Here is a 23934-nt window from a genome sequence, read left to right as displayed (position 1 = left end):
TAAGAATAAATTTTAGAGTATTATTATTGTTATTATTATTAATAGCTTAGTATAGTGGAAATTTTATGATATTGTGTTGTTTAGATATTAGGATTTTAATTTGTTTATATGATTAAGTTTATTCTTAAATTGTGTTAAAAGAGAGTTAAAGCACATTATATTTGTTTATCTATATAGTTGGTTAATGTTAGTTAGATTATGATTATTATATTTATTACCCTGTATTCAGCTCTGGGAAGTGGGGGGGGGTGTCAGGGGGGTGGGTTTGGGATATATTTTGTATTTTTTTGTAAAACTTTTCAATAAAAAAACAATATAAATAAAAAGAAATTGCTTACAAAAAGAACTGCAGATTTTGATACATAGTGATTCAAAGTAATAATATTTAATCTTTAAAGAATAAAAATGCTGATATATGGATGTTCCCTTGTAACTACGTTGAGTAACTCCAATGTAGATGAAGTATATCAGACTTGCAACAATAGTCTGCCCCCACCTATTTGGTGTTTGAATGTTGGTGTTGTTATTGTTTTTGACATAGAGATGAGATTAATCAATAGAGTTAGCATATTTAGATTTCTTTTGCCTGGAAGATAATTTTTGACACGATTTCTTTCTCTTTTATTTTGCTTCTCTTTTTTTGATGATGGTGATGATAATCAAAGCAGTATCATTTTATTAACACTGTTTTATATTTAACACAATAGAAATGGAATAAAAATATGTGCTGAATGGATTTTATTTATTCTGTGGGTGCAATTTGAGGGAAGTTAACCAGATGATCCTCATTTGCAGGTTAATAATGGGAATGAAATACAAATTTCAGTGGGGAACAAAACACTTGCATAAAATATCTACATTTTGATATATTTCCTATTTAGCAGTCACTTCTTAGAAAATTAAACTAAATAAATCCCCCCTCATCGACACACTACAGTGATTTTGGAAAACACAGTTTTTGTGGTTTATAAATTTCATGAAGGAACAAAACAGTGAAAGAAAATTTTGGTCATGCTCCAAGAAAATGTTTCCCTTCTTCCTTCTACATTTTATTAACCTGCAGTCTAATGCAATTCCTCCATATTTCATTTTGTTGTTGTTCAATTGCTAAGTTGTTGTCCTACTCTTTGTGACCTTTGTGTACTCCATGGACCACAGCATGAGATGTGGATTTTTTCCTCAGACAAACATGTGCCATAGATTAGGCTGGATTCTTCCTGGTGCATCTGCTTCCTTCCAAATGCTAAAGAAAATGGAGTCTGGCTTCCCAGCATGCATTTGTTTTGGGAGTAAGGGCTGATGGGTAAAAATCCAAACAATACAGATTGGTATTTGCCCCCTAGCCACTAGATGGGTCTAAAGAACAAAAACAGTATATACACATATTATATGCTGGGGCCTGACAAATTTCTTGAGAAATTAAGTTCTCTTGAGGCCATTCTCAGTGAGTTTTCAAAGGAGCAACAAAGAAAATGATTACAATTTCAGAATATTAGAACTACAGAAACTAGTCCTCAGACTTGTATCATCTCCATGATCACATGATCAAAATTACTAACAAGGGGCAAAGCATCAGTGGAATTAAGAATTTCTATGTCTTCAATATACATAGAAAATTAGCAGTACCTGCTCAGCCAACAATCTTAGTGGCTGCAGAATTGTTCATTGCAATGTGAGGATTCCAATGTGAATTCAGATCTCCTCGTACAAAAATAGCTAGGCAAATGATTGAAGTCTTGAAAATGGGCCCCTTGTCGGTCAACAGGAGTGCGTATCAGATATTTAGGAGCTGAGGGCTTGGCAGCACAGAGAAAAAACAGCCAACAACTTAATAGCTGGCCATCAACAACTAACAGGCCATCTATATTAACAACATCTATAGATTATGCAAAAGAGACAGTCAATAAGCTCACAAGAAAAACAGACTCCAGCACCTCTCCACCAGTAATCAGTCCTCAGATCAGCAAAGATTAACTCCAAGGTCAACTTCAGACCATCAGTCAAGGAAGCAACACCCCAATCAAGAAACTGCCACAGAGCAATCAGTAAATAGCCCAATCAAAGAATCCCTAAGACTGCCCCCACCCACACAGACAGGCAAGACACCAGAATATAAACAGACAGCAAACAACACTCTTTACTAGCATTGATAGTGAAATGTCTGCAAGATAACAAGCTCAGAGATCACCAAGGACCCCTCAACTAAAAAGCCACACACAACCAGGCATCACATAAATACCGTATTTTCTGGCGTATAAGGCGACCCAGCATATAAGATGACCCCCAACTTTGGTGCCGATTTCTATGCCTAGAAAGTCATCTTATATGCTGGAAACTACCGTAATTTCCGGCATATAAGATGACTCGGTGTATAAGATGACCCCCAACTTCAGCGCTGATTTCCGCACTTTAGAAAGTCATCTTATACAACAGAAAATACAGTACTATGCATAGAATAACCCAAAGCACACATTCTGGTAGGCACAAGTTCCCAAGGATGGGCTCCATCACAAATCCAGAAATTTGAAAGACTAAACCTCTGGTCCCAGTGACCAATCCAGACTGGATTCTAGACCTTTATTGCTTTTAGTGATTATCTATTTCAGCTTTTGGGAAAGAAGGATCCTCATTAGTTAGCCACAGTGGAAGAAGACAGTTTTATTTGTCCCCTTCCTTTAATATCATAAGCCACTAAAATTGAAATAAGTAAACAGCACATAAAAGATGTAAACAATTGAATAATTGAAATTTACCATAATTGAATTATTGTAACATTTAAGCATTTCAATTTGCCAGAGAAAATGAAAGTTGCTGTGGAGGAACTTGGATACTCAGATTCTTGAAGGACCAAATGTATTTTGACACCAAGGGAAAACTATTTTTTTATTTTAATTTTTAATAATCTCAAGGAAATTGTTGAATAATGTGTCAATATCATGGCTGCAACCACAGATATTACTTCAGTCTTGGTCAGACATCATATTATAAAGCCTTATCATTGATGACATCGTGTAAGGGGTTCTATAGAACTTCCCCTCACCATCCATTCCAAAATAACTTTGCAATTCTAATTGTCTTCAATATCAACACATATTTCTCAGGCCTGCACATATTCTGTATGCCTCAGCTTAATCCCAAATTCTTCAGTTCTTTTTAATCCTTTTCTCATTACCAGGCTAGGTAACATCTTCAGCAGAGTTTAGGGAATGTCAGTGTTAGTGCTCCTCTGTTTATAAGGGCTTCAGGTGTGGACAAGTAAGGGTCTTGTGTCAAGTAAGGGTCTTGTGATAGGTCATGTGTGAGTCATCAGAGAGAGGGTTGTGATGGATCTTGTGATGGGGAGGTTACACCAGATCAAGGTCATTGGGAGGTGAACTGCTGGTGGGACAGGGAGAGGGGCTGGCATAGGTTGGTTGAGGGTTGGTGCTGTCTCTGGTTGGCTATGCAGTTGATTTGGATTCTGAGGGATCTTTTCTGAGGTAGTCTTTTTAGAAACTGTTGTTGTATATTCATTCCATTAAGTCTCTCTCTCTCTCTCTCTCTCTCTCTCTCTCTCTCTCTCTCTCTCTCTCTCTCTCTCTCTCTCTCTCTCTGTCTCTCTCTCTCTCTCCCCTCCCCAGATATACAAGTGAAGGGAAAATCTAATGCTCTGTTTTACTTCTTATAAAGAGTGGTGCCTATTAAAAACAATCATTTAGAATTACATGTATGAAGAGCAGGACTTTACTTCAGTCTTTTGTCTCCTAATTTATGAATCCAAATTCCTATTTCTGAAGCAACGTGAACAGCTGCTGTGAAGAAAGGAAGATTTATGTGCACTTCCTTTCACTGTGCCTGAACAGTAATAGACTGCTGTGTCTTCAGATTTGAGGTTGTTCATTTGCAGATACAGCTGGCCTTTGACATTGTCTCTGGAGACAGTGAAGCGTCCCTTCACTTTGTCTGAATAGTAAATACTAGCTGAACTTGGTTGTATATAAGAAATCCATTCCAATCCTTTCTCTGAAGCCTGTCTCACCCAAACCATCCACTTGCTGCTGAAGGTGAATCCAGAGCCTTGGCAGGACAGATGGAGGGACTGTCCAGGCCTTCTCATGTTCCCTCCAGACTCCACCAACTGGGCTTCAGATTGGACACCTGGAAAGAATAGGATAGGATAGGATGAGATGGGATGGGATGGGATGGGACGGAATAGAATAGAGTAGAGTAGAGTAGAGTAGAGTAGAGTAGAGTAGAGTAGAACAGAACAGAACAGAACAGAATAGAATAGAATAGAATAGAATAGAATAGAATAGAATAGCTTTATTGGCTAAGTGTGATTAGACACACAAGGAATTTGTCTCCGGTGCAGAAGCTGTTGATGTACATGCAAAGCAACAGAGTAATAATAATCATAATAATGATACCAATAAGAGGGGATAGTAGAGAACATAACAAGTATAATAATAATGTTACAGCCATACAACATGGGTTAACCGAGAATTAGGCATTTAGCAGACTGATGGCACTTGAGAGAAAAACTGCCTCTGGGTCTAGTTATTTTGGCATACAATGCCCTATAACAGCATCCTGAGGGGAGGAATTGAGACAACTTATGTCCAGGATGTGAGGAGTTTGTAGATATTTTCTCAGCCCTATTTCTGATCCATGCAATATACAGATCCTCAGTGGAAGGCAGGCTGGTTGCAACTATTTTTTCTGCAGTCCTAACTATACGTCAGACTGTTTAGTTGCTGTACCAAACCGGATAGTTATAGAAGCAACAATGACAGACTCAATAATTCCTCTGTAGAACTGTATCAACAGCTCCTGGGGCAAATAGGTTGTATAAGCATAACTGCAACCAGAAAAGAAGAATCCTTTTTTTGCATGAGAAAATTTACCTCTGTGAATTGTGAGCAAGAATGCCAAGCTTAGCCAAAAAGCCATCTTTGATCAGTCAGAGGAGAATTCTGTGAAATGCATTCAAACCTCCATAAACTCTAAAGGTTTCTGCATTTAGCCCGTAGAGAAAGCTGCTTCACTTAAAAAGGAAACTGTATCAGAATTTACATATCTCTACTAATAAAAGGACTTCTCAGTTCTTATTCTCCACATTTCTTTGATTGTAGATCAAAGAAATCATTGATCAAAGAGGTAACTCAATTCAATTATATTACTTTAACTACTAGGAATTGTTTAGTGGTTATTGATTATTTTTCTTTACTTTTTTGTTTTTTTAAAAAATGTTGTATTGCTTTTATTTTCTTAAACACTCTTCATAACAGTATGGACTGTTTAAAGGAATGCAGAAAAACAGATAGAATTTCCATAAAATGCCTATCAAAAATGAAATATAACATCTCAATACTGAATGGAAATGGGTTCAAACTCAATTCCATTATCCAGAAATTGAATAAACCAAATACTGTTGGTACAGCCCCATGATGGATTAAACAATGCTCAATAACACTGACTGGGATATTGAGATATTTTTTTAAAAAAATAATTATTCTAAACACGGCTTTACTTTACCATAATCTATTGGAAATGGATAGAAACATTTTTCTAATATTAAGGAATGGGTGGTAAGTGTGCTGGTAATCTATTTTTGAAATGTTTTCATGTTCTAAAAAGGCTTAATATTTTATCAACAACATATTGTCTGGGTTTCCAACATTTAACTTACCAATACATGTTAAATTCATTTCTCTCTATCTCATTTTTCTAGCCATTGGTAAAACATATCCCATATTCTAAAATATACTGAATCTTCTTTCTCTTTCATTTTCATTCATTTCAATGGAAATGAGTTGGAGAAAAAATATCATTTTTCTTTCTCAGTGGAGAAGTTCCAGGCACACTGACTATTGCTCACCAGCCACAGATGAGAATCATGGGAGATGGTGTCATATAAAGAGGGAAGGTTAGGCCTGTATTTACATAAACTTCAGGATAAAAGAGAAACAGATTTGATTGATAATACCACCAAGAGTTTTTGAAATACCTGAAGGGCTGTATGAAGGTTAAGTTCACAAGATTAAAAATCACACATACATGTGCCTAACATCTTATAGTTGTCTTTTTCTAAGAGATAGTTTTTTTTTTTTAAAAAAAAAAAAAACACAACTCAGAATTAATTGGATGAAAGTGTAGCCATAATGGATGACTTGTAAAACCCAGAAATTTGTTAAATTATATATGGTTATATTTTTTTACAGTGATCTATGGTCTTACCTTCTCATTTTGGTTTTCTTTTTGTAAAATAAATAATATCATGGTATAATATGTCATGTGTTGTTTTTCATCTGAGGTTGTTTTTACCTACTTTTAAGAAAAGCTAAGGACCAGATTATTTTTACCATGTCCTGACACATAAAATCATAGACCTCAAAGAGGGTGTGCTCACTTGAAAGATAAGAAGGACAAGTATAGAAAGTGGAAAGAGGGACACATAACTAAGTCAGAATATCAGCAAATAGTGCGAGCCTGCAAAGATGAAGTGAGGAAAGCTAAGGCTCAGAATGAACTAAGGCTTGCGACCAAAGTCAAAAATAACACAAAAAAAAAAAACTTATTTCAACATGTAAAAAACAAGAAAAAAAAAAAGAAAATTATTGGTCCATTAGTGGGTAAAAGTGGCAAGAAGGTGACAAGCAACAGGGAGAAAGCAGAACTATTTAATTTGTTTTTCGCACCTGTCTTTACAAAAAGGGAAAAAGCAGACCCATCTATCAAAAATAGTGCCATAAAAAACAGAATAGAAATATGTTAAGATAGACAAAACCTGTCCAACTATTAGAGTCATGTAAGCAGTGTGTAAAAATGACAAAGGGAGAAGGAAAAAAATATACACTGACTCCAAGTATGTTTATGAAGTCTTGAATACTGGTGGAAGAAGAAAAGAAAAGTTATGCTAGAGTGGCAGAAGGGAAGGAAGGAATTGGTAATAGAAGAAAGAAACAGGAAAGTTGTTTTAAGTTGGTTTGCACAGACTTGTGAATTGCATGCATTAAGCAGGGAGACTGCCATTAAAGTGGTCAGCCCAAACGTGTGAATTGTATGCCTTAACACAAGCCTTAGAATGTTGAAGGAATAAGAATGTACTAAAGATGGGAGGTGGATGTTGCAAGATGGGAGAGGGATGTTGAAAAGAAAAAAGAAAAAAACAACAATAATGGCTAGAACACAGAAGCAGCCACTGAAGGGGGGGGTCACAAGGGATGATTAATATTTTCTACAACAGGATGGTTGTATTTATACTTTAGTTAAACAAATATGTGATAAAATTAAAAAAAAAAAGCTTTACAACATTTAGTGGTGAGGCCATGTCAATATGGGCCTCAACTGGAAAGTTGTTTTTGTTTCTTTGAAATGGGAGGTTTTTGTTACATGAAGGTTCAAGAATGTCAATGAAGAAGAGAAAAAAGTTACTCAGTATTTGCATAATGTGGTGCAGGTTTTGTCTTCTATCTCAGTACAGGCCCAGGCTGCCTTACCACCTGTCTCTGGCCATTGTTCCTGGAGAGTGGATTCAGGTGAAAAGAACTGTCACCTAGAAATACCAGTCCTGAGTGGTCTCAACCATGCCAAGTCCTCCTGATTTAAGGAATCAAGGCATGAGTCCATGGAAAGTCCCATCATATCCTCTCCAGTGAAAAATTCCTCAGCTGGACGGCCTGAAAATGAAATTTCAACCTGTCTCACCTGTTGAATTGTTTCCATCTAAGTGGGAGAAAAACTTCAATGGATTGGACGTGTTCCTAGAACCTGGACTATGTGTTGAAAAGTTTTTCTTCTGCTGCTGTTGTTTCCTTAGTACTTTCATTGGTAGAAGGAAAGACCATGGGCCCAATATTTTAAGGAACATTGGGGAAAGAAGACTCAGAATATGAAAACTTGCTTGCACAGGAATCTAAAGAAAATATAGGAAGTTATGAACTGTTAAAAGTATAAAAGAATAAATTCAGGTGGAAGAGAAAAAGGGAGGATTGAAGGAAATAAAAGTTAAGGAAATAAAAGTTATTCTTTTATAAAATTATAGAAAAATAATTGTAGAAATGTAATGCCAATATATGAAACTGTCTCTTTAGTACAAATGTAATGCTGTAACACAAATGTAACAATGCAATGCCAATATATGACCAAACGTTTACTATATCCTGCCTAAAAATCTCCCGGACACAGGAACTTACTTGAGTAGAAATCCTACTATCAAAGAGGGGGATTTTGACCCAAGGTGAGAATTACAAATAAACAAGATAACAGCAGATGGACGGAAGAGGTCAGGTTAACAAAGTACAACTTCAGAGTACATCTATAAAGATGAAAGAGCTGTTTAGATGTGACATGCATTGTAGGGGGTATAAAATGCAGATCTTGAGACCAGGCCAGTGTGCTCCTGGAATCCAATCCATAGGGAAGGATCCAGGGGGCCGTGTTTGCAAACGCTCCTCTCTTCTATTCTTTTTCTTTTCTCTTTTATTCTGTTTATGTTATTCTCCAGTAAACCTTTGTTTTGTTAAAAAAAAGATAGACAAGAAAATGATAAGTGAGCACCTGTCCAGCCTAGATCAGTTCAAAGCACCAGGACCAGATGGATTACATCCCAAGGTTCTCAAGGAACTGGCAGACGTGATCTAGAACCACTGAACTATATTTTTCAAAGATCCTGGACCACTGGGGAACTACCAAAGGACTGAAAAAAAGCTGATGTAGTTCCCATCTTCAAAAAAGGGAAAAAAATGGATCCAGGAAATTACAGACCTATCAGCCTGACCTCAATACCTGGGAAAATTCTGGAAAAAATAATCAAACAATGAATCAGCAAACAGCTACAGGCAAACCAACTCATTACTAAAAGTCAACACGGGTTTGTCGAAAAGAGATCATGCCAGAGAAACCTTATTGCATTCTTTGACTAAATGACAAAATTAGTGGACCAGAGGAATGCTGTGGATACAATTTACTTGGACTTCAGTAAGGCATTTGACAAAGTAGATCACAACCTACTACTTGATAAGATAAGATGCGGGTTAGACTGCATCACCACCAGATGGATCCATAGCTGGCTGACCAACCGTACTCAGCATGTGGTCCTCAATGCAACCACATCTATATGGAGGGAAGTGTGTAGTGGGGTGCCCCAGGGCTCTGTTCTGGGCCCAGTACTCTTCAACATCTTCATCAATGATTTGGACAAGGGGATAGATAGGGAACTCATCAAATTTGCAAGTGACACCAAGCTGGCAGGAATAGCCAAGACTCCAGAAGACAGGCTTAGGATACAGGAGGATCTGGACAGATTTGAACACTGGGCACTATCTAACAAAATGAAATTCAATGGTGAAAAAAGTAAGGTTCTACATTTAGGCAAGAAAAACCAAATGCACAGGTACAGTATAGGGGGCACCTTGCTCAATAGTAGTGAGAGGGATCTCGGCGCCCTAGTGGACAATCATTTAAATATGAGCCAGCAGTGTGCTGCAGCTGCCAAAAAGCCAACACAGTGCTAGGCTCCATTAACAGAGGGATAGAATCAAGATCACATGAAGTATTAATACCACTTTAGAATGCCTTGGTAAGACCACACTTGGAATACTGCATCCAGTTTTGGTCACCACGATATAAAAAAGATGTTGAGACTCTAGAAAGAGTACAGAGAAGAGCAACAAAGATGATTAGGGGACTGGAGGTTAAAACTTATAAGGAAAGGTTGATGGAATTGGGTATATCTAGCTTAATGAAGAGAAGGATGAGGGGGGACATAATAGCAATGTTCCAATATCTCAGGGGCTGCCAAAAAGAAGAGGGAGTCAAGCTATTCTCCAAGGCGCCTGAAGGCAGGACAAGATGCAATGGATGGAAACTGATTAAGGCGAGAAGCAACCTAGAACTAAAGAGGAACTTCCTGACAGTTAGAACAATTAACCAATGGAACAACCTGCCTCCAGAAGCGGTGAATGCTCCAACACTGGAAATTTTTAAGAAGAAACTGGACAGCCATTTGTCTGAAATGGTATGGGGTTTCCTGCCTGAGCAGGGGGTTGGACTAGATGACCTCCAAGGTCCCTTCCAACATTATAATTATTATTACTACTTTTTCATATAACTTTATATTGAGGACTAAATGTAATAATTGCATCTTTAGCTACCTGTGGCCATAATAGCTTTCATGGGAAACCATAGTTGGAAAAGATATTATTTGTCAGCCCTATGTATGAGGGTTGCCAGGAAATTATTAAGAATGTTTTTTATCAAGATTAGCTGTAATGAAACAAGCTTGTAAACTTTTTTGTGCTTGATGTCTTCCTCCTTATTAGAGTCTGTGATTAGAGTGGCTTCTGTAATGATCCAATTGTCAAGCGCCAGGGAAATCAGAAGACTCAGACAGTTCAAATGAGTATAAAGATTTATAGCAAGCTTAAGCTCTCCACAAGAATCTGACCAACTAACAGTCAAGGGAAATGAGTGGGAGATAAGAAAGGCATTCAAGATGGCCTAGACCAGGGGTGTCAAACTGCCGGCCCATGGGCCGGACGCGTCACCAGGAAACCATGCCCACCCTATTGCTGGCAATGGGAAAAAAGCTCTGATACATCGTGTAACATCACATGAAGTCGTGAGTTTGACATGTCTAGCCTAGACTTGAATCTTTTGCAAGCAAGCAGGGACTCATAACTTATGATGCATTTGACCCCTCCTTTGGGTTCATCCTATACTAATTTCCAAACATTACCTGGCCTTTTTGGACTTTAAGAAATACTCTGAGTCAGGACCCCAGGCTTGCCATGGGCCGGGAGATGGGAAGCACACAGCCAGCAGCCGACTGATGCCCGTCGGGTCCCACGAACTGCCCGGCTCGTGACAATCAGCTGGGAGTCAGGTCAGCGTCAGATGGTCGGCAGGGAACCGGCAAGGCGGCGAGGAACGGCCCGGCTCCTGACTTTCAGCTGAGAGCTGGGTCAGCGCGTGCCTGCCAGCTGGGAGGCAGTGGACGAGGCAGGCGCCGCCCATCACCCGAACATCAGCCCGGCTCCTCAGACTCAGCTGGGAGGCGGCTTGGCTCCTTGCTGGCAGCAGGGAGCCAGCATGGCCACCAGACACCGCGGGTGCCTTCCTCCAAGGAGCTGGACATCAGAGACACTCCTCCTGCCAGCTGGACCTTGGGACTGGGCAAGCATGACGAGGAGGGAATTGTTCCTTATCTTGGCTGCCTCTCCCTTCCTCCAGGAGCAGGAGGGGGAAGGCAGAGCGCTGCCTGGTTGTCAGAGCACATGGCTGGGGCAGCAGAGGCTGTGTGGATGTATCTGGAGAGGGGAAACACAGGTGGGGCATTGCACCTAATATCCATACGTACTGAATGCTGGCTTGCTAAGTGGGGTGGGGTTGGTGGGTGGAGCACATCTATGTAAAGCACTGGGAGCAGTTCACTCCCAGTGCTGACTTTTTTCTTTTGCATTAAAGTTTGCTGGTCACCTGTTCCTTCTGTGTCTGAATTTCATCAGTAGCTAGCAGAGGACAGCTGACAGTAAGTCAGCACTCCCTTTGTTTTCCTGTTCCCCTCTTATTGCCTGTTGTCGTGGACTTTGACAAGATGGCTGAGGGTACACAGGAGGTTCCTACTGAGACAGTCGAGGCCGCTCCAGCTGGTGAAACAGGGCCTGAGCCTGAAGCCCATGATGTGCAGCCAGTAGTCAGGCCCAAAATGGTGGCACCGAGGCCTGCAGCCCCTGCGAGTGAGAACCAGGGCCATGTGTTTTCTGAAGCATCTGGGGAATAGTGGCACAGCCCAGCATTGGCCAATGTGGAGCCTGAGTGGGTGACAACACCAGGTCCTAGGTCCTCTTTGATGGACTGGCGGGAAAGACGGCTGACGGGAGATGACGAGGATGAGTGGAGCTATTCCACCACTCCTGGTCAAGATACTAATTACGTGTTGAGGGACCAGTTCAGGGAGGCAGGCTATCAGGATGCCCCCTCCTGGCCATGACGGATGGCCACAAGAGAGGAAGCCTCATGGCCTTGACCAGAGGCACCATGCAGACATCCTGACTTGGGACGGTAACATTTGGACAGCCTGTGGCTGCGACAACCTCCTGCTCCAGATGTCTCCATGGTAGGAGGGTCTTCTTTGGATGCACTGCAGGTCCAGGCTCAGTCTGCGTAGATGGATCGGTCAGCTCTTGGGTCATGGGGGTTGCCTGCTGGAAGGGGCTCCGGCCAGCAGGATGTGGGTTCCAGCATCCAAGGCCCACTGCCTGCAGCTGACACATTACGTGGCTCAGCCTACCCTATAGGACCCTGAGGTCAGGGACTGATGTGGGGTCCACCTCCCATACTGGTCATGTTTGACGGACATCCGGATTGCCTGGCAATGTTCCTAAGCCATGTGATCTGGATCAATATGCTCGGCTCTATCCATCTCAATGGGCCATGGTGGTGGCAGTGTCACCAGGACTGCAGGGTGAGGCAGTGGCATGGGCGGCGGACCTGTACAGCGATCATACCCGGGAGCTGGCTGACGCTGGGCTGTTCCTGGATGTGTTGCATGCCCACTTTGAAGACAGCTCCTGGGTTCAGCGCGCTGAGGCAGAGTTGCTGGCATTGAGGCAACGTGGTCATCATGCAACTGACTACATCCGTGACTTCTGCAGGGTAGCAGGAAGGCTGCGGTCCTGGCCTGAATGCTTACTTGTCCACCATTTCTGGGCAACTCTGGACTGAGAGCTGCACCAGGCTTGCGTGTTCCAGGGGGTTCCCAGTTGTCTCCAAGATTGGTTCCGGGTGGTTATAGATCTGGACATAGGTCTCCAGGATTTTCGGGGCAAGGCCGAGGAACCGCTCATACCAGGAAGATTGACAGCAAAGTTACAGGAGGAGGGGAGATGGGGTCCCTCTGCAGACGTGGTTCCCTCCGCCCCTTCCGTCAGGGCGCCATTCCACTTTTTCTGATGTAACCAGCCAGGCCACAGAGCAGAGGACTGTCCAGCCCCGAGTCCACAGGCTCCTTCCTTGGACCCTGGAAAGGCCACTCCAAGGGCTAACAGAACCCCTGACAGGTCAAGGGCGGCGCAGCAGCCGGAGGCAGTAACATCCCAGCGGTTGATCCCAAAGGAGGAGGAGGAGGCAACAGCAGCGACAAGGTATTGGCTGGTAGGTGACGACAGTGATGACAACATAGCCAATGATCCCATGGTAAGCGAGCCCATAATGCTCTTCGTTCTCCCTGTGACACTGACTAACCCGCAAACGGGCCAACAGAGAGGCTACCAAGCCCTCATTGATTCAGGGTGCACTCAGTGTTTAATAAGCAAAAGGGTGGTAGCAGAGAGTGGGATCAGAGTCCAGCAAGTAGCCCACCCCATTTGGTTCGAGCAAGTGGATGGGTTTTGCTGGGAGGGGTGCCAGCTAATCTTGTCACGGAACCCGTCCGGCTGGACAAGGGATCCCATTAGGAGGTTCTCCATTTCATAGTCGTCCCATCTATGGATTGAGGCAATGATTTTAGGTTTGGCATGGCTGGACAAATGGGGTCCTACGATATGGTGGGAAGGGGGTTACCGAAGGCTCCGTATCGGGGTGGGTCCTCAGGCCCCTACATGATTCTGGGGAAAAGAGGGCAGGGTATACGGACAAGAAGGCGAAGGCAGAGTTGACAGAATCCAGGGAAGATGTCCCCTTTCCGGAGGTATACAATGATCTTGCTGAGGTATTCAGTGAGCAGGAGTGCAACGTCCTGCCACCTCACCGCACTACTTATTGCGTGGTTGATATCCTGCCGGGAGCTAAGTTGCCCAAACCCAGGATGTACACCATGACACCCAGAGAGCTGGAGGACCTACGACGTTACATCGACCAGAACCTGGCCTGGGGATTCATTCAACCAGCTCAGTCACGAGTGGCCGCCCTGGTCTTATTAAACGAGAAAAAGGACTGTTCCCTACAGCTCTGTGTGGACTTCCGCGGGATTAATGCGGTGTGTGTGGAGCATCTATACCCACTCCCATTGATGAAAGACCTACTGGCCCATCTGGGTATGGGCCATGTGTTCTCAAAGCTGGACCTGTGTGAGGCTTACTACAGAGTCCGGATAAAGAGTGGAAATGAGTGGAAGATGGTGTTTAACTGCCCGCTCAGCAGTTACCAATTCCGTGTGATGCCTTTTGGCCCGAAAGGGGCCCCCGTGGTGTTTATGCAACTCATCAAGTGCACGAGCACTTGTACCGTGGGGTCCTTGTGTATTTGGACGATATCCTAATATATACGTCCACCTTGGAGGAACATGTCCACCTAGTCAGGTAGGTACTGAGGAAACTGTTGGATGCCCACCTCTTTGTGAAACTCTCCAAATGCTAGTTTCACTGGGCTCGGCTGGACTATCTGGGTTACAGGATATCAGGAGACGGCGTGGAGATGGACCCACACAAGGTGAGACCGGTGTTGTGGTGGCAGGCACCTCACACTTGTCGCCAGCTACAAAGTTTCTTGGGCCTTTTACCAACAATTTATTCCATCGTTTGCCACAGTAGCCCTTCCCCTAACTGACTTGTTATCTACGAAACACACAACGAGTAAGCCATAGCCCAGACAACCACTGGAGTGGACGATAGCTTGTCAGAAAGCATTCGAAGACCTGAAATCCCGGTTTGCCAAGGAACCAGTCCTACTCCATCCTGATCCTGAAAGCCCTTTCGTAGTCCAGGCAGATGCCAGTGATGTAGCTGTGGGGGCTGTGTTGTTGCAACGGAACAGCCAAGGCATGTTGCAGCCATGTGCATACACATCATGGAACTTTTCGGCTGCTGAGAGGGCTGGGCGATTTGGGAGAAGGAAGCCTTTGCGATGCAATGGGCTCTTTCAACGTGGAGGCATCTGCTGGAGGGGGCAACCAAGCCGTTTGAGGTATGGACTGACCACAAAAACCTTGAGGTTTTGCAGACGCTGAGATGCCTATCGCCTAAACATGTCTGGTGGGCCCAATACTTCCACAGGTTTCAGTTCACTCTGAAGTATGTGCCTGGAGGGAGGAACTTCCTGGCCGATGCATTGTCTTGCATGCCCCAATACCACAGCAGGTGGGAGGAGGTGGTACAGGTGATTATGCCACCCTACCAACAAGGGGTGGCTCGAGTGATTCCTCGCCAGTTGATGGGTGATCTAAACCAACAGCTACTAAAGGCCGTTCGGAGTGATCCCTGGTTGAAAGACCACCCCGGCCTCTTGACACAAAGGGACGGTTTAGCTTGGAAAGGCAATAAACTGTACCTACCAGAGTTACTGAGACACATGGTTCTCAAGCAGTGCCACGACGCCAAGCAAGTGGGACATTTCGGCTTCCTAAAAACATTACACCCCTTGCTGTGTACACCCCAGGAGCAGATGGCCTGAGTGGAAGGTTTGTGGGCTAAGGTTAAGGAAGCATTGGTAAAGGCAGGGGTGGAAACAAAGGCACAGGCTGATAAAAAAAGGGCTGAGCACAAACCCTTTCAGGTCGGTGATTGGGTATACCTATCGATCAAGTACCTACGTTTGAGGGTGCTCTGTAAGAAGTTGGGTCCTACGTACGTAGGGTCCTTCAAGGTACTTCAGGTCATAAACCCGGTAACCATACGGTTATGGCTGCCTCGGGCTTTCCGGAAGGTGCATCCTGTATTTCATGGGAGTTTGCTGAAGCCAGTAACAGGTTTTGCCAGGGGCCCGGTGGCCACCCCATCAGCCCGGTTTCCGGTGACCAGTTCAAGATACAAGAAATCCTGGATTCCTGGAGCCGCCATGGATGGGTCCAATACGTGTTGAGGTGGAAAGGGTACCCTCTGTCGGAAGCATCGTGGGTGCAGAGGGAGGATGTCCATGCCCCGTGACTGGTGCGGGCCTTCCATCACTAGCACCTCAGAAAACCGGGAGGAGGAGCCGTGGAAGGGGCCGATTGAATTGTCGCACGCTCACCTGTCTCTATTTGCCTTCCAGGAGGGGACCTGGTAGAGGGGGCTGCCTCTCAAGCCCCTGGGCTTGCCATGGGCCGGGAGATGGGGAGCACACAGCTAGCAGGGTGCCTCTCCCTTCCTCCAGGAGCAGGAGGGGGAAGGCAGAGTGCTGCCTGGTTGTCAGAGCAGATGGCTGGAGTGGCAGAGGCTGCTTGGGTGTGTCTAGAGAGGGGAAACATGGGTGGGGCATTGCACCTAATATCCATATGGACCAGATGCTTGCTTGCTAAGTGGGGTGGGGTTGGTGGGTGGAGCACATCTATGTAAAGCACTGGGAGCAGTTCACTCCCAGAGCTGACTTTTTTCTTTTGCATTAAAGTTTGCTGGTCACCTGTTCCTTCTGTGTCTGGATTTTATCAGTATCTAGCAGAGGACAGCTGACACCCTGACTCCTTTGGCCCAGACAAAACCTCTTGCATATTGTCATCAAGGTCATCTTCCTGACTCTGTGCATAAACCACATAAACCCATCTCCTCAATGTTTTTCATGTAAGACATGTATATCAATCAATTGGTGTATTCATGGCCAGCCCAATCCTTATTTATCTTTGAGGCATCTGTGCATTCTTCATAAGTGTCCACCTGTCTACCATTTAGAGCAGGAGAGAAGTGCAGAAGAAAATTCCCATAGGGTTGGGCAAAAAGCAAGTTGAGAAGTGAATCTTTATGTTTTTCCTATGAGGATTCATTCTACACATCCATTTTTGCCTAGGTGATCAATCTTGCATATTTCTGTTGGGTCACCTTGCTTATTCTTTGCACTAGTAGACTCCTTCAGTTTTACAGAATAACACAATTAAAAGGGACATTGGAGTCTTCTAATCAACTGCTTGCTCAAGCAGGAGACCCTATACTAGGGGTGTCAAACTGCTGGCCTGCAGGCGGATGCATCGTAGCGAAATCGCACCCACCCCATTGCCAGCAATGGCAAAAAAGTCATGATACGTCGCAACATGTCAGGTGATGTTGCAAGCTTGACACCCCTGCACTATACTTTTGTCCAATTTCTTCTCAAAAACCACTGATGATGGAGCACCCACAACTTCTGAAGGCAAGCCATTCCACCAATCAATTATTCTAACTGTCAGGAAATTTCTCTTTAGTTCTAGGTCGCTTCTCTCCTTGATTAGTTTCCATCCGTTGCTTCTTGTTCTGCCTTCTGGTGCTTTGGAGAAGAGCTTGGACCCCCCCCTTCTTTATAATAGCCAATATTGGAAAATTGCTATCATGTCATTTTTAGATCTTCTTTTTATTAAACTAGATATATCCAATTCCTACAACCATTCCTCATCTGATTTAGCCTCCAGTCTCCATATCATCTTTGTTGCTCTTCTCTGTACTCTTTCTGGAGTCTCAACATCTTTTTTTTTGTATTGTGGTGACCAAAACTGGATGCAATATTCCAAGTGTCCATTATAAACTGGCACAAACACTTCACATGATCTTGCATTAAGATCCTCTGTTAATGCAGCCTAGAACCACATTTGCTTTTTTGGTAGCTGTGGCACATAGATTTTTTTTATGATAGGACTAACATGGGTGTTCTCCTACATTATCTTCTACATAACAATTGTGCTTCAAAATTCTCATGGATTGACATTGTAGTCTCAATTATACTATTCCTCTATTCTTTTCCCTTTCTCACAGTTACATGCATTTCTTCGTGACATTTCATTCAACAATTCAGCTGGAGAGAACATGCATTTTAATGAAAAAGGAGAAATTGTTTCTGGTTTGGATATAATGCACACAAGGTTATTTTCAAACAACTCCTTCAAAAAAGTTAGAATTGGACAGGTAAAACCAACAGCTTTTGAAGGAAAACAATTCTTTATACATGATGAAATTATTGAGTGGCCTAAAACCTTTAACCAGGTATGGATTCTTAGATTTCTTTAACAGTTTTTCCCTCAGTAAAATTGGCCATCTTGGATAACAAATTTCCAATGCTGCAAAATTGGTCCATGCCAGTGTTGTAGTTCTAGTAAAAATTAAGTGTTGCCATTTTAGTAATGCAACATTTACTAGCAGTAATAATTTTAAATGATCATAACAGTGGAAAAGGAAAAACACAATTCTTAGCATTTTAAAAATAATGCAAATATTTTAATCACAGGAAATATGGATCAATCCTTAATTAAAAATAAATATATAATAATTTGTCACTAGAAAAAAATTGTAGGAAATACTATAGGACACTATGAAATGGGCTTTGCTATGAAAAACATGATGTGGACATTCTCCTGAGCTAAATAATTAAAATCCTAAAAGATACTATTTTCCTTAAAATATGCTTTTCCCATTTTCTTTTCAGGCAGTCAGCTGCCATTATTTTTATGCATGCTTGGTCATTTGTTTCCTGCCCTTCAGCTGATATATATTAAACCCACAAATCTAATTTTCTTAAATTTCCAAACAACTTAGACTCTTGATTTTTATGGACAGGTATGTCCTATTTCTGTGTGCAGTGATTCGTGCCAGCCAGGATTTCAGAAACAAAAGAAGGAAGGGGAACAATTTTGTTGCTATGATTGCTTACCATGTCCAAAAGGAAAGATCTCCAACAAGACAGGTAGATGACATGGAACCCACTATCATCTATCCTTAGAGACCTGTAAAGTGGTGCCATTCCACATGAGAGGATTGCCTTCATCCAGATCAGAGAAGTAACACAAATTGAGCTGGTATCAGAGTTTTGCAATAGGAAAAATTAATAAACATGAACTTATTATTGTTGACAATTTCTTGTGAATGTCAGAGTTTCTTTCTAATATAACTCATGCATAACAAAATCAGAGAAGTAATTGTTTTTTGTAGCATTTCTGGAATTGTCCTACATGCTCAGAATTAGTCTGGTATGACTTTCAAAATCAACTATGATGCTTCCTATCAGAGTTTCTCCCAGGTTTTATTTATGTACAACAAAATCAAAGAATAGTTATTTATAATTTCTTATACTTTCATGACATTTAATTTTCTTTTCTAAAATGGTTCCACATACATTTCCATTTTCTGACAGTCAGTCTGATATTCTATCACAATTGGTGAGTTGATATGGAAAATAAAGACTTACAACTTTGGTGTCATCATTTGGCTTCTGATCTAGTCAAGTTCTAATAGATACACTTATTTTTCTTGACAATTTTTCTCCCCTTTCTTTTCAGACACAGATGAATGTATTCAGTGCCGAGATGATCAGTATCAAAGCCAGAGCAATGACAGCTGTTTCCCCAAAATAATAACCTTTCTTTCCTATGAAGAACCATTAGGAATGGGTTTAGTCTCAATTGTCCTTTGTTTTTCACTGGTCACAGGCTTGGTGTTGATTACTTTTATTAAGCACAGTGATACAGCCATAGTCAAAGCCAATAACCGAGAACTCACCTATATTCTTCTTTCCTCTCTCCTGCTCTGCTTCCTCTGCTCTCTTTTATTCCTTGGCCATCCCCACAAAGTCACTTGCCTCATTCGTCATGTTGCTTTTGGTATCATCTTTACTGTGGCAGTTTCTTGTGTGTTGGCCAAAACCATCACTGTGGTTCTTGCTTTCATGGCCACTAAACCAGGATCCAATGTGAGGAGGTGGGTGGGAAAAAGTCTGGCCAACACCATTGTCCTTTCCTGCTCTCTCATTCAAGCTGGCATTTGTACTGCATGGCTGGCCATTGCTCCTCCGTACCCCAGGTTGGATATGAAATCTCTGCCAAACAAGATAATAGCAGAATGCAATGAAGGCTCTACCTTTATGTTTTACTTTGTATTGGGCTACATGGGACTTCTGTCCATCATCAGTTTCATAGTGGCTTTCTTATCTAGAAATTTACCGGATGCTTTCAATGAAGCCAAATTCATCACTTTTAGCATGCTCATGTTTTGCAGTGTTTGGCTGACTTTTATCCCAACTTATTTGAGTGCCAAAGGCAAATACGTGGTAGGTGTGGAGATCTTCTCCATTTTGGCCTCTGGGGCTGCACTGCTTGCCTGTATCTTTTTTCCAAAAGTTTATATTATCTGGTTGAGACCTGAGCTGAATAATAAGGAGGGATTAATAAGGACAAAGAATAAACCAGTGAAATTGAATACTCTTATATAATGTGTGGTAAAATGACAACATATTCACTTCTATGTGATTGACCCCAAGATGCTTTTCCAAGAGGCAACTGGATTTTTCCTTGAAAACATTTTGTGTCTTATCCAAGAAGCTTCTTCAATTCTTCAGATGATTGAGAATCTTCATAGATTTCTACGTGAATGATTTTTTTTCATAAATTTCTATATTATATTATTATAATTTAGTAGTATATTTTTAAGCTCTGGAACCAACATATCACTCTTCTGAGGCATTTGAAATGGTTTCAGAATAGTTTTAAATATTTTGAATAGCCTTATGAATACTGATTATTAAACAATGTTTTCCTCTCATGGCACATCAGTTTAGTGGCCATATATTTCTTCTAAATTAGTAAATAAAATAATAAATATATTAAAGCTGGACTGGTAAGAAAAGTTCCAATAGTTATTGTCTTATTGTTTTCTTAATGGGAAGCACAGCTGAATTTTATACAATTTCAAAATTGAAACCTATCACTTTAAACAAATATTTAACGTTTTTGATAAAGGGGGATTTTGTTGTCAATAATTTTGGTACACATATTAAAAGAAAGATTTAAAGTAGATAATAAAACTTTTGCAATGATATAGAAGAAACCAGAATTTGGACTGTGTAAAAATGATTAATGTGTCCTGGCTAAAATGGATCAGCTTTTATTACAATTTGAAACAGAAGAACAAGTGAAAGATTCTATGACAAAATGTACTCAAAACTTTGGACAAAATATACGGAGGAAAAAAATGGGAAAATATGTGGGTAAGGGGATAAAAAAGTTGTTAGGTTGCAGTTCAAAAGAGAATGTTTATAGGATTATGTACCCTCCATACATAACTCCCAAAAATGTTTGAATGTAAAATATATATATAAAGTTTATGTGGAAACAACGACTTGACTCCAGAAGTTGTGGGTGCTCCAACACTGGAGATTTTTAAGAAGAAACTGGACAGCCATTTGTCTGAGATGGTATAGGGTCTCCTACTTGAGCAGGGAGTTGGACTAGATGACCTCCAAAGTCCCTTCCAGCTCTGTTATTCTGTAACATGGACAACATGAAAAATCATTTTATCATGCCTGGCAGATTTATTAAAAAATGTCAAAAATTTCTGGATTCAAATATATAATTATACAAAGGATTTTAAAGATCAACTTACAATTGAAACTAGTTGGGAACCATGGAAGATTATTTTTGTATATGAATATTGCTGTAAACTATTGTATGTGCAAACACAGAAAGACTCTGAAATACCCACAATGATGGGTATTTGATTAGTGAAGATGATGAAATGATTAGTGAAGATGACCAAAAAAAGAAGTGCTGGCAAAGACTGGAGAAAGACAACAGCTAATTTCATTTATAAGTGACTGGTTTTGTTTGCTAGAATGCAGTGTTTGCCTTTTGCCAAATGTAAGGTGATACATTCAGGCCCAAAAGTTCTCTTTTGGTCTCATCCATGAAGAAACTATTCTTCCAATAGCTCTTATGCAACACCTATCTTACTATATAGCACAAATTTATTCCTCTTTCTACAGTATCTCCTTAATTCTGTTGGTGCATTGGGAAACTTTCTCTCTGTGATGATTCCGCCTTCATTCGTCCCTACATCCCACAATTCTGAATATACAAGGGTACAGGTGGCCTCACTCTTTTGTTTTCTCAATAAGCCATGACAATGATAGATAAGAACTTGAATACTGCATCCAGTATGGATCACCACAATGTGAAAAAGTTGTTAAGACTCTAGAAAGAGCAACAAAGATGGTTAGGGGACTGGAGGCTAAAACATATAAGGAAAGGATGCAGGAACTGGATATGTCTAGTTTAATGAAAAGAAGGACATAACAGTAGTGTTCCAATATTTAAGGGACTGCCACAAAGAAGAGGGGGTCAACTTATTTTCCCAAAAAACTGAAGGCAGGACAAGAAGCAAAGGATGCAAACCAATCAAGGAGAGAAAAAACCTAGAGCTAAGGAGAATCTTCCTGACAGTGAGAACAATTAACCAGTGAATGACTTGCCTCCAGAAGTTGTGGATGCTCCATCACTGGAGGGTTTTAAGAATAGATTCTGTTATTCTGAATTAGATTAACCTAACTTCATATTATTTAGATTAATATTTCTATTCTTAGTTGAAATTATTAAATCTAAATTTTGATCTATTTGAAGACATGTCCAGGAACGCATTCTAGTATTATTCCTGTTTGAAGAAAATCAAAGTTTCAAACTCAGTTCTCTTATTAGATATAAGACCAGAAAAAACTGTTCCAACTCATTGTGGGACATAAGGATCAGCAGAATATTGACTTAGCATTTCCCTTCAGGTTCAGAGTTGTTTACCTTGGTCCAACTGCACCCATGGGCTATGCTATTCTGTTCATATTTAATCAATGTGATCCTCTTGGAGCCCAACTCCGACTGGTGTCAAATTAGGGAGGCCATCAAGGACAACACACAAACAAAAAGAACATCTACTTACAATGTGTTATCCCTAATACACAGCAGAGTTAATTGTTTCTCTTATAATTGCTGCATACTTATAATTAGTTTCATTGATCAGACCTTCAACAATTATCCACAAGATAACAAGAGAGAAATCAATATGTGATGTGCAGTTGAGAAAGAGTTTATAATATACAAGTATTCTTCAACTGGTTTCATGGAAAAGAGGCAAGCCCAAACTGTGTCCATGTGAACATATCCAGTTCTCCACTGTTTTGGACAGAAATGGCTTCAGATCATTGAACTGCTTTGTGGAGTTTTTAAAATTTCTTTCTGTGTTGGTTGTGCCATGTAATATTGAGATAGGTTGCTGCTTTCTCTTTAAAACAGGTGACAAAGCTGAAATCAGATGCAGAAGACTCTTTTCTCCAGGAAAACACATCTGCAAGGATGGTGAAATTCATGGCACTGTTCCTTTTTCTATCCCTTGAAGAGTGCCAAAGAGTGACCACAAAGTGCCCTCAAACCCAATTCTTCACTGTTCCTCATGACTGGTATCAGCCAGGGACACTTCTCATTGGTGGGATGGCATCTCAAGTCATTTATTTATTTAATGAAGTTTCCTTCAAAAATATCCCTTCACAAGATATTGGCTTTGATCTTCCAATGTAAGACACTCAACCTTCCCTTCCTAAATCAAGTACTACTCAACTCCTAGAAATAGTCATGTATAGTAAATAAAAATGTAAAACATGTTATTTCTCCCATCCCTGTTACGGGGTATCTTGAGGTGGTCTTATTTCCATCAATGTCATTTTTTAGTCTGCTGACAGTCACCTACTACTTCGATATAAACTTTAGTCTCTTGCTATTATTCCTTCTTTGCTTTCTTGAAAAACATTAATTCAATGTTATCTTCATCTTGTTGCACATGCAGTATTTTGCTGAATTGCAGAGAAAGTGAGGAGCTTTGTTAAATTGGAGAAAGCAGTGTTCCATGGCTTGGAAGACTATATGAAACCTGGAAATAAGGATGAAAAAGAATGGAACAGAACAGAATAGACCAGAATTCTTTATTGGCTAAGTATGATTGAATGCACAAGGAATTTGTCTCCTGTGCATAATTTTCCTCTCAATGTACAAGCAAGCCACAAGTGTTAAGCTTGAGTAGCAGGAACTTAATTAGTTTAGACTGACTAGCAACCAGACTAACTATTTCATGCTTTTCTCTATGAAGAAATTAACAAGTTATTCTATTCTATTCTATTCTATTCTATTCTATTCTATTCTATTCTATTCTATTCTATTCTATTCTATTCTATTCTATTCTAATCTGGATAAAGAGAGAAAGGGAGAGAAGGAGAATATTAAAAATTGTGATAAAGGCACATTTTTCTTTTAGAACTGTTTCCTATAGCTTA

General features: G+C 41.0%; 1 protein-coding gene and 1 gene segment (V, D, J or C); one reads left to right on the top strand and one right to left on the bottom strand.

Annotated features, from left to right (window-relative positions):
* Window positions 1-3748: 3748 nt before the first annotated feature.
* Window positions 3749-4987, bottom strand: LOC120300463. The segment is given in 2 exon segments: window positions 3749-4137; window positions 4884-4987. Coding segments are annotated over 2 exon segments (435 nt in total).
* A 7427-nt stretch (window positions 4988-12414) lies between these two features.
* Window positions 12415-20058, top strand: LOC120300456 (vomeronasal type-2 receptor 26-like). The gene is made up of 5 exons (XM_039326509.1): window positions 12415-12636; window positions 13490-14206; window positions 17613-17840; window positions 18411-18537; window positions 19130-20058. Exons 1-5 carry the CDS (start codon window positions 12415-12417, stop codon window positions 20056-20058), a joined length of 2223 nt encoding a protein of 740 aa, XP_039182443.1.
* Window positions 20059-23934: the final 3876 nt, after the last annotated feature.

This window comes from Crotalus tigris, unplaced genomic scaffold (genome assembly GCF_016545835.1).
Source record: "Crotalus tigris isolate CLP2741 ecotype Arizona unplaced genomic scaffold, ASM1654583v1 scf7180000017614.5298720, whole genome shotgun sequence".
NCBI lineage: Eukaryota > Metazoa > Chordata > Lepidosauria > Squamata > Viperidae > Crotalus > Crotalus tigris.
This window is presented reverse-complemented; position numbering and strand designations above follow the sequence as displayed.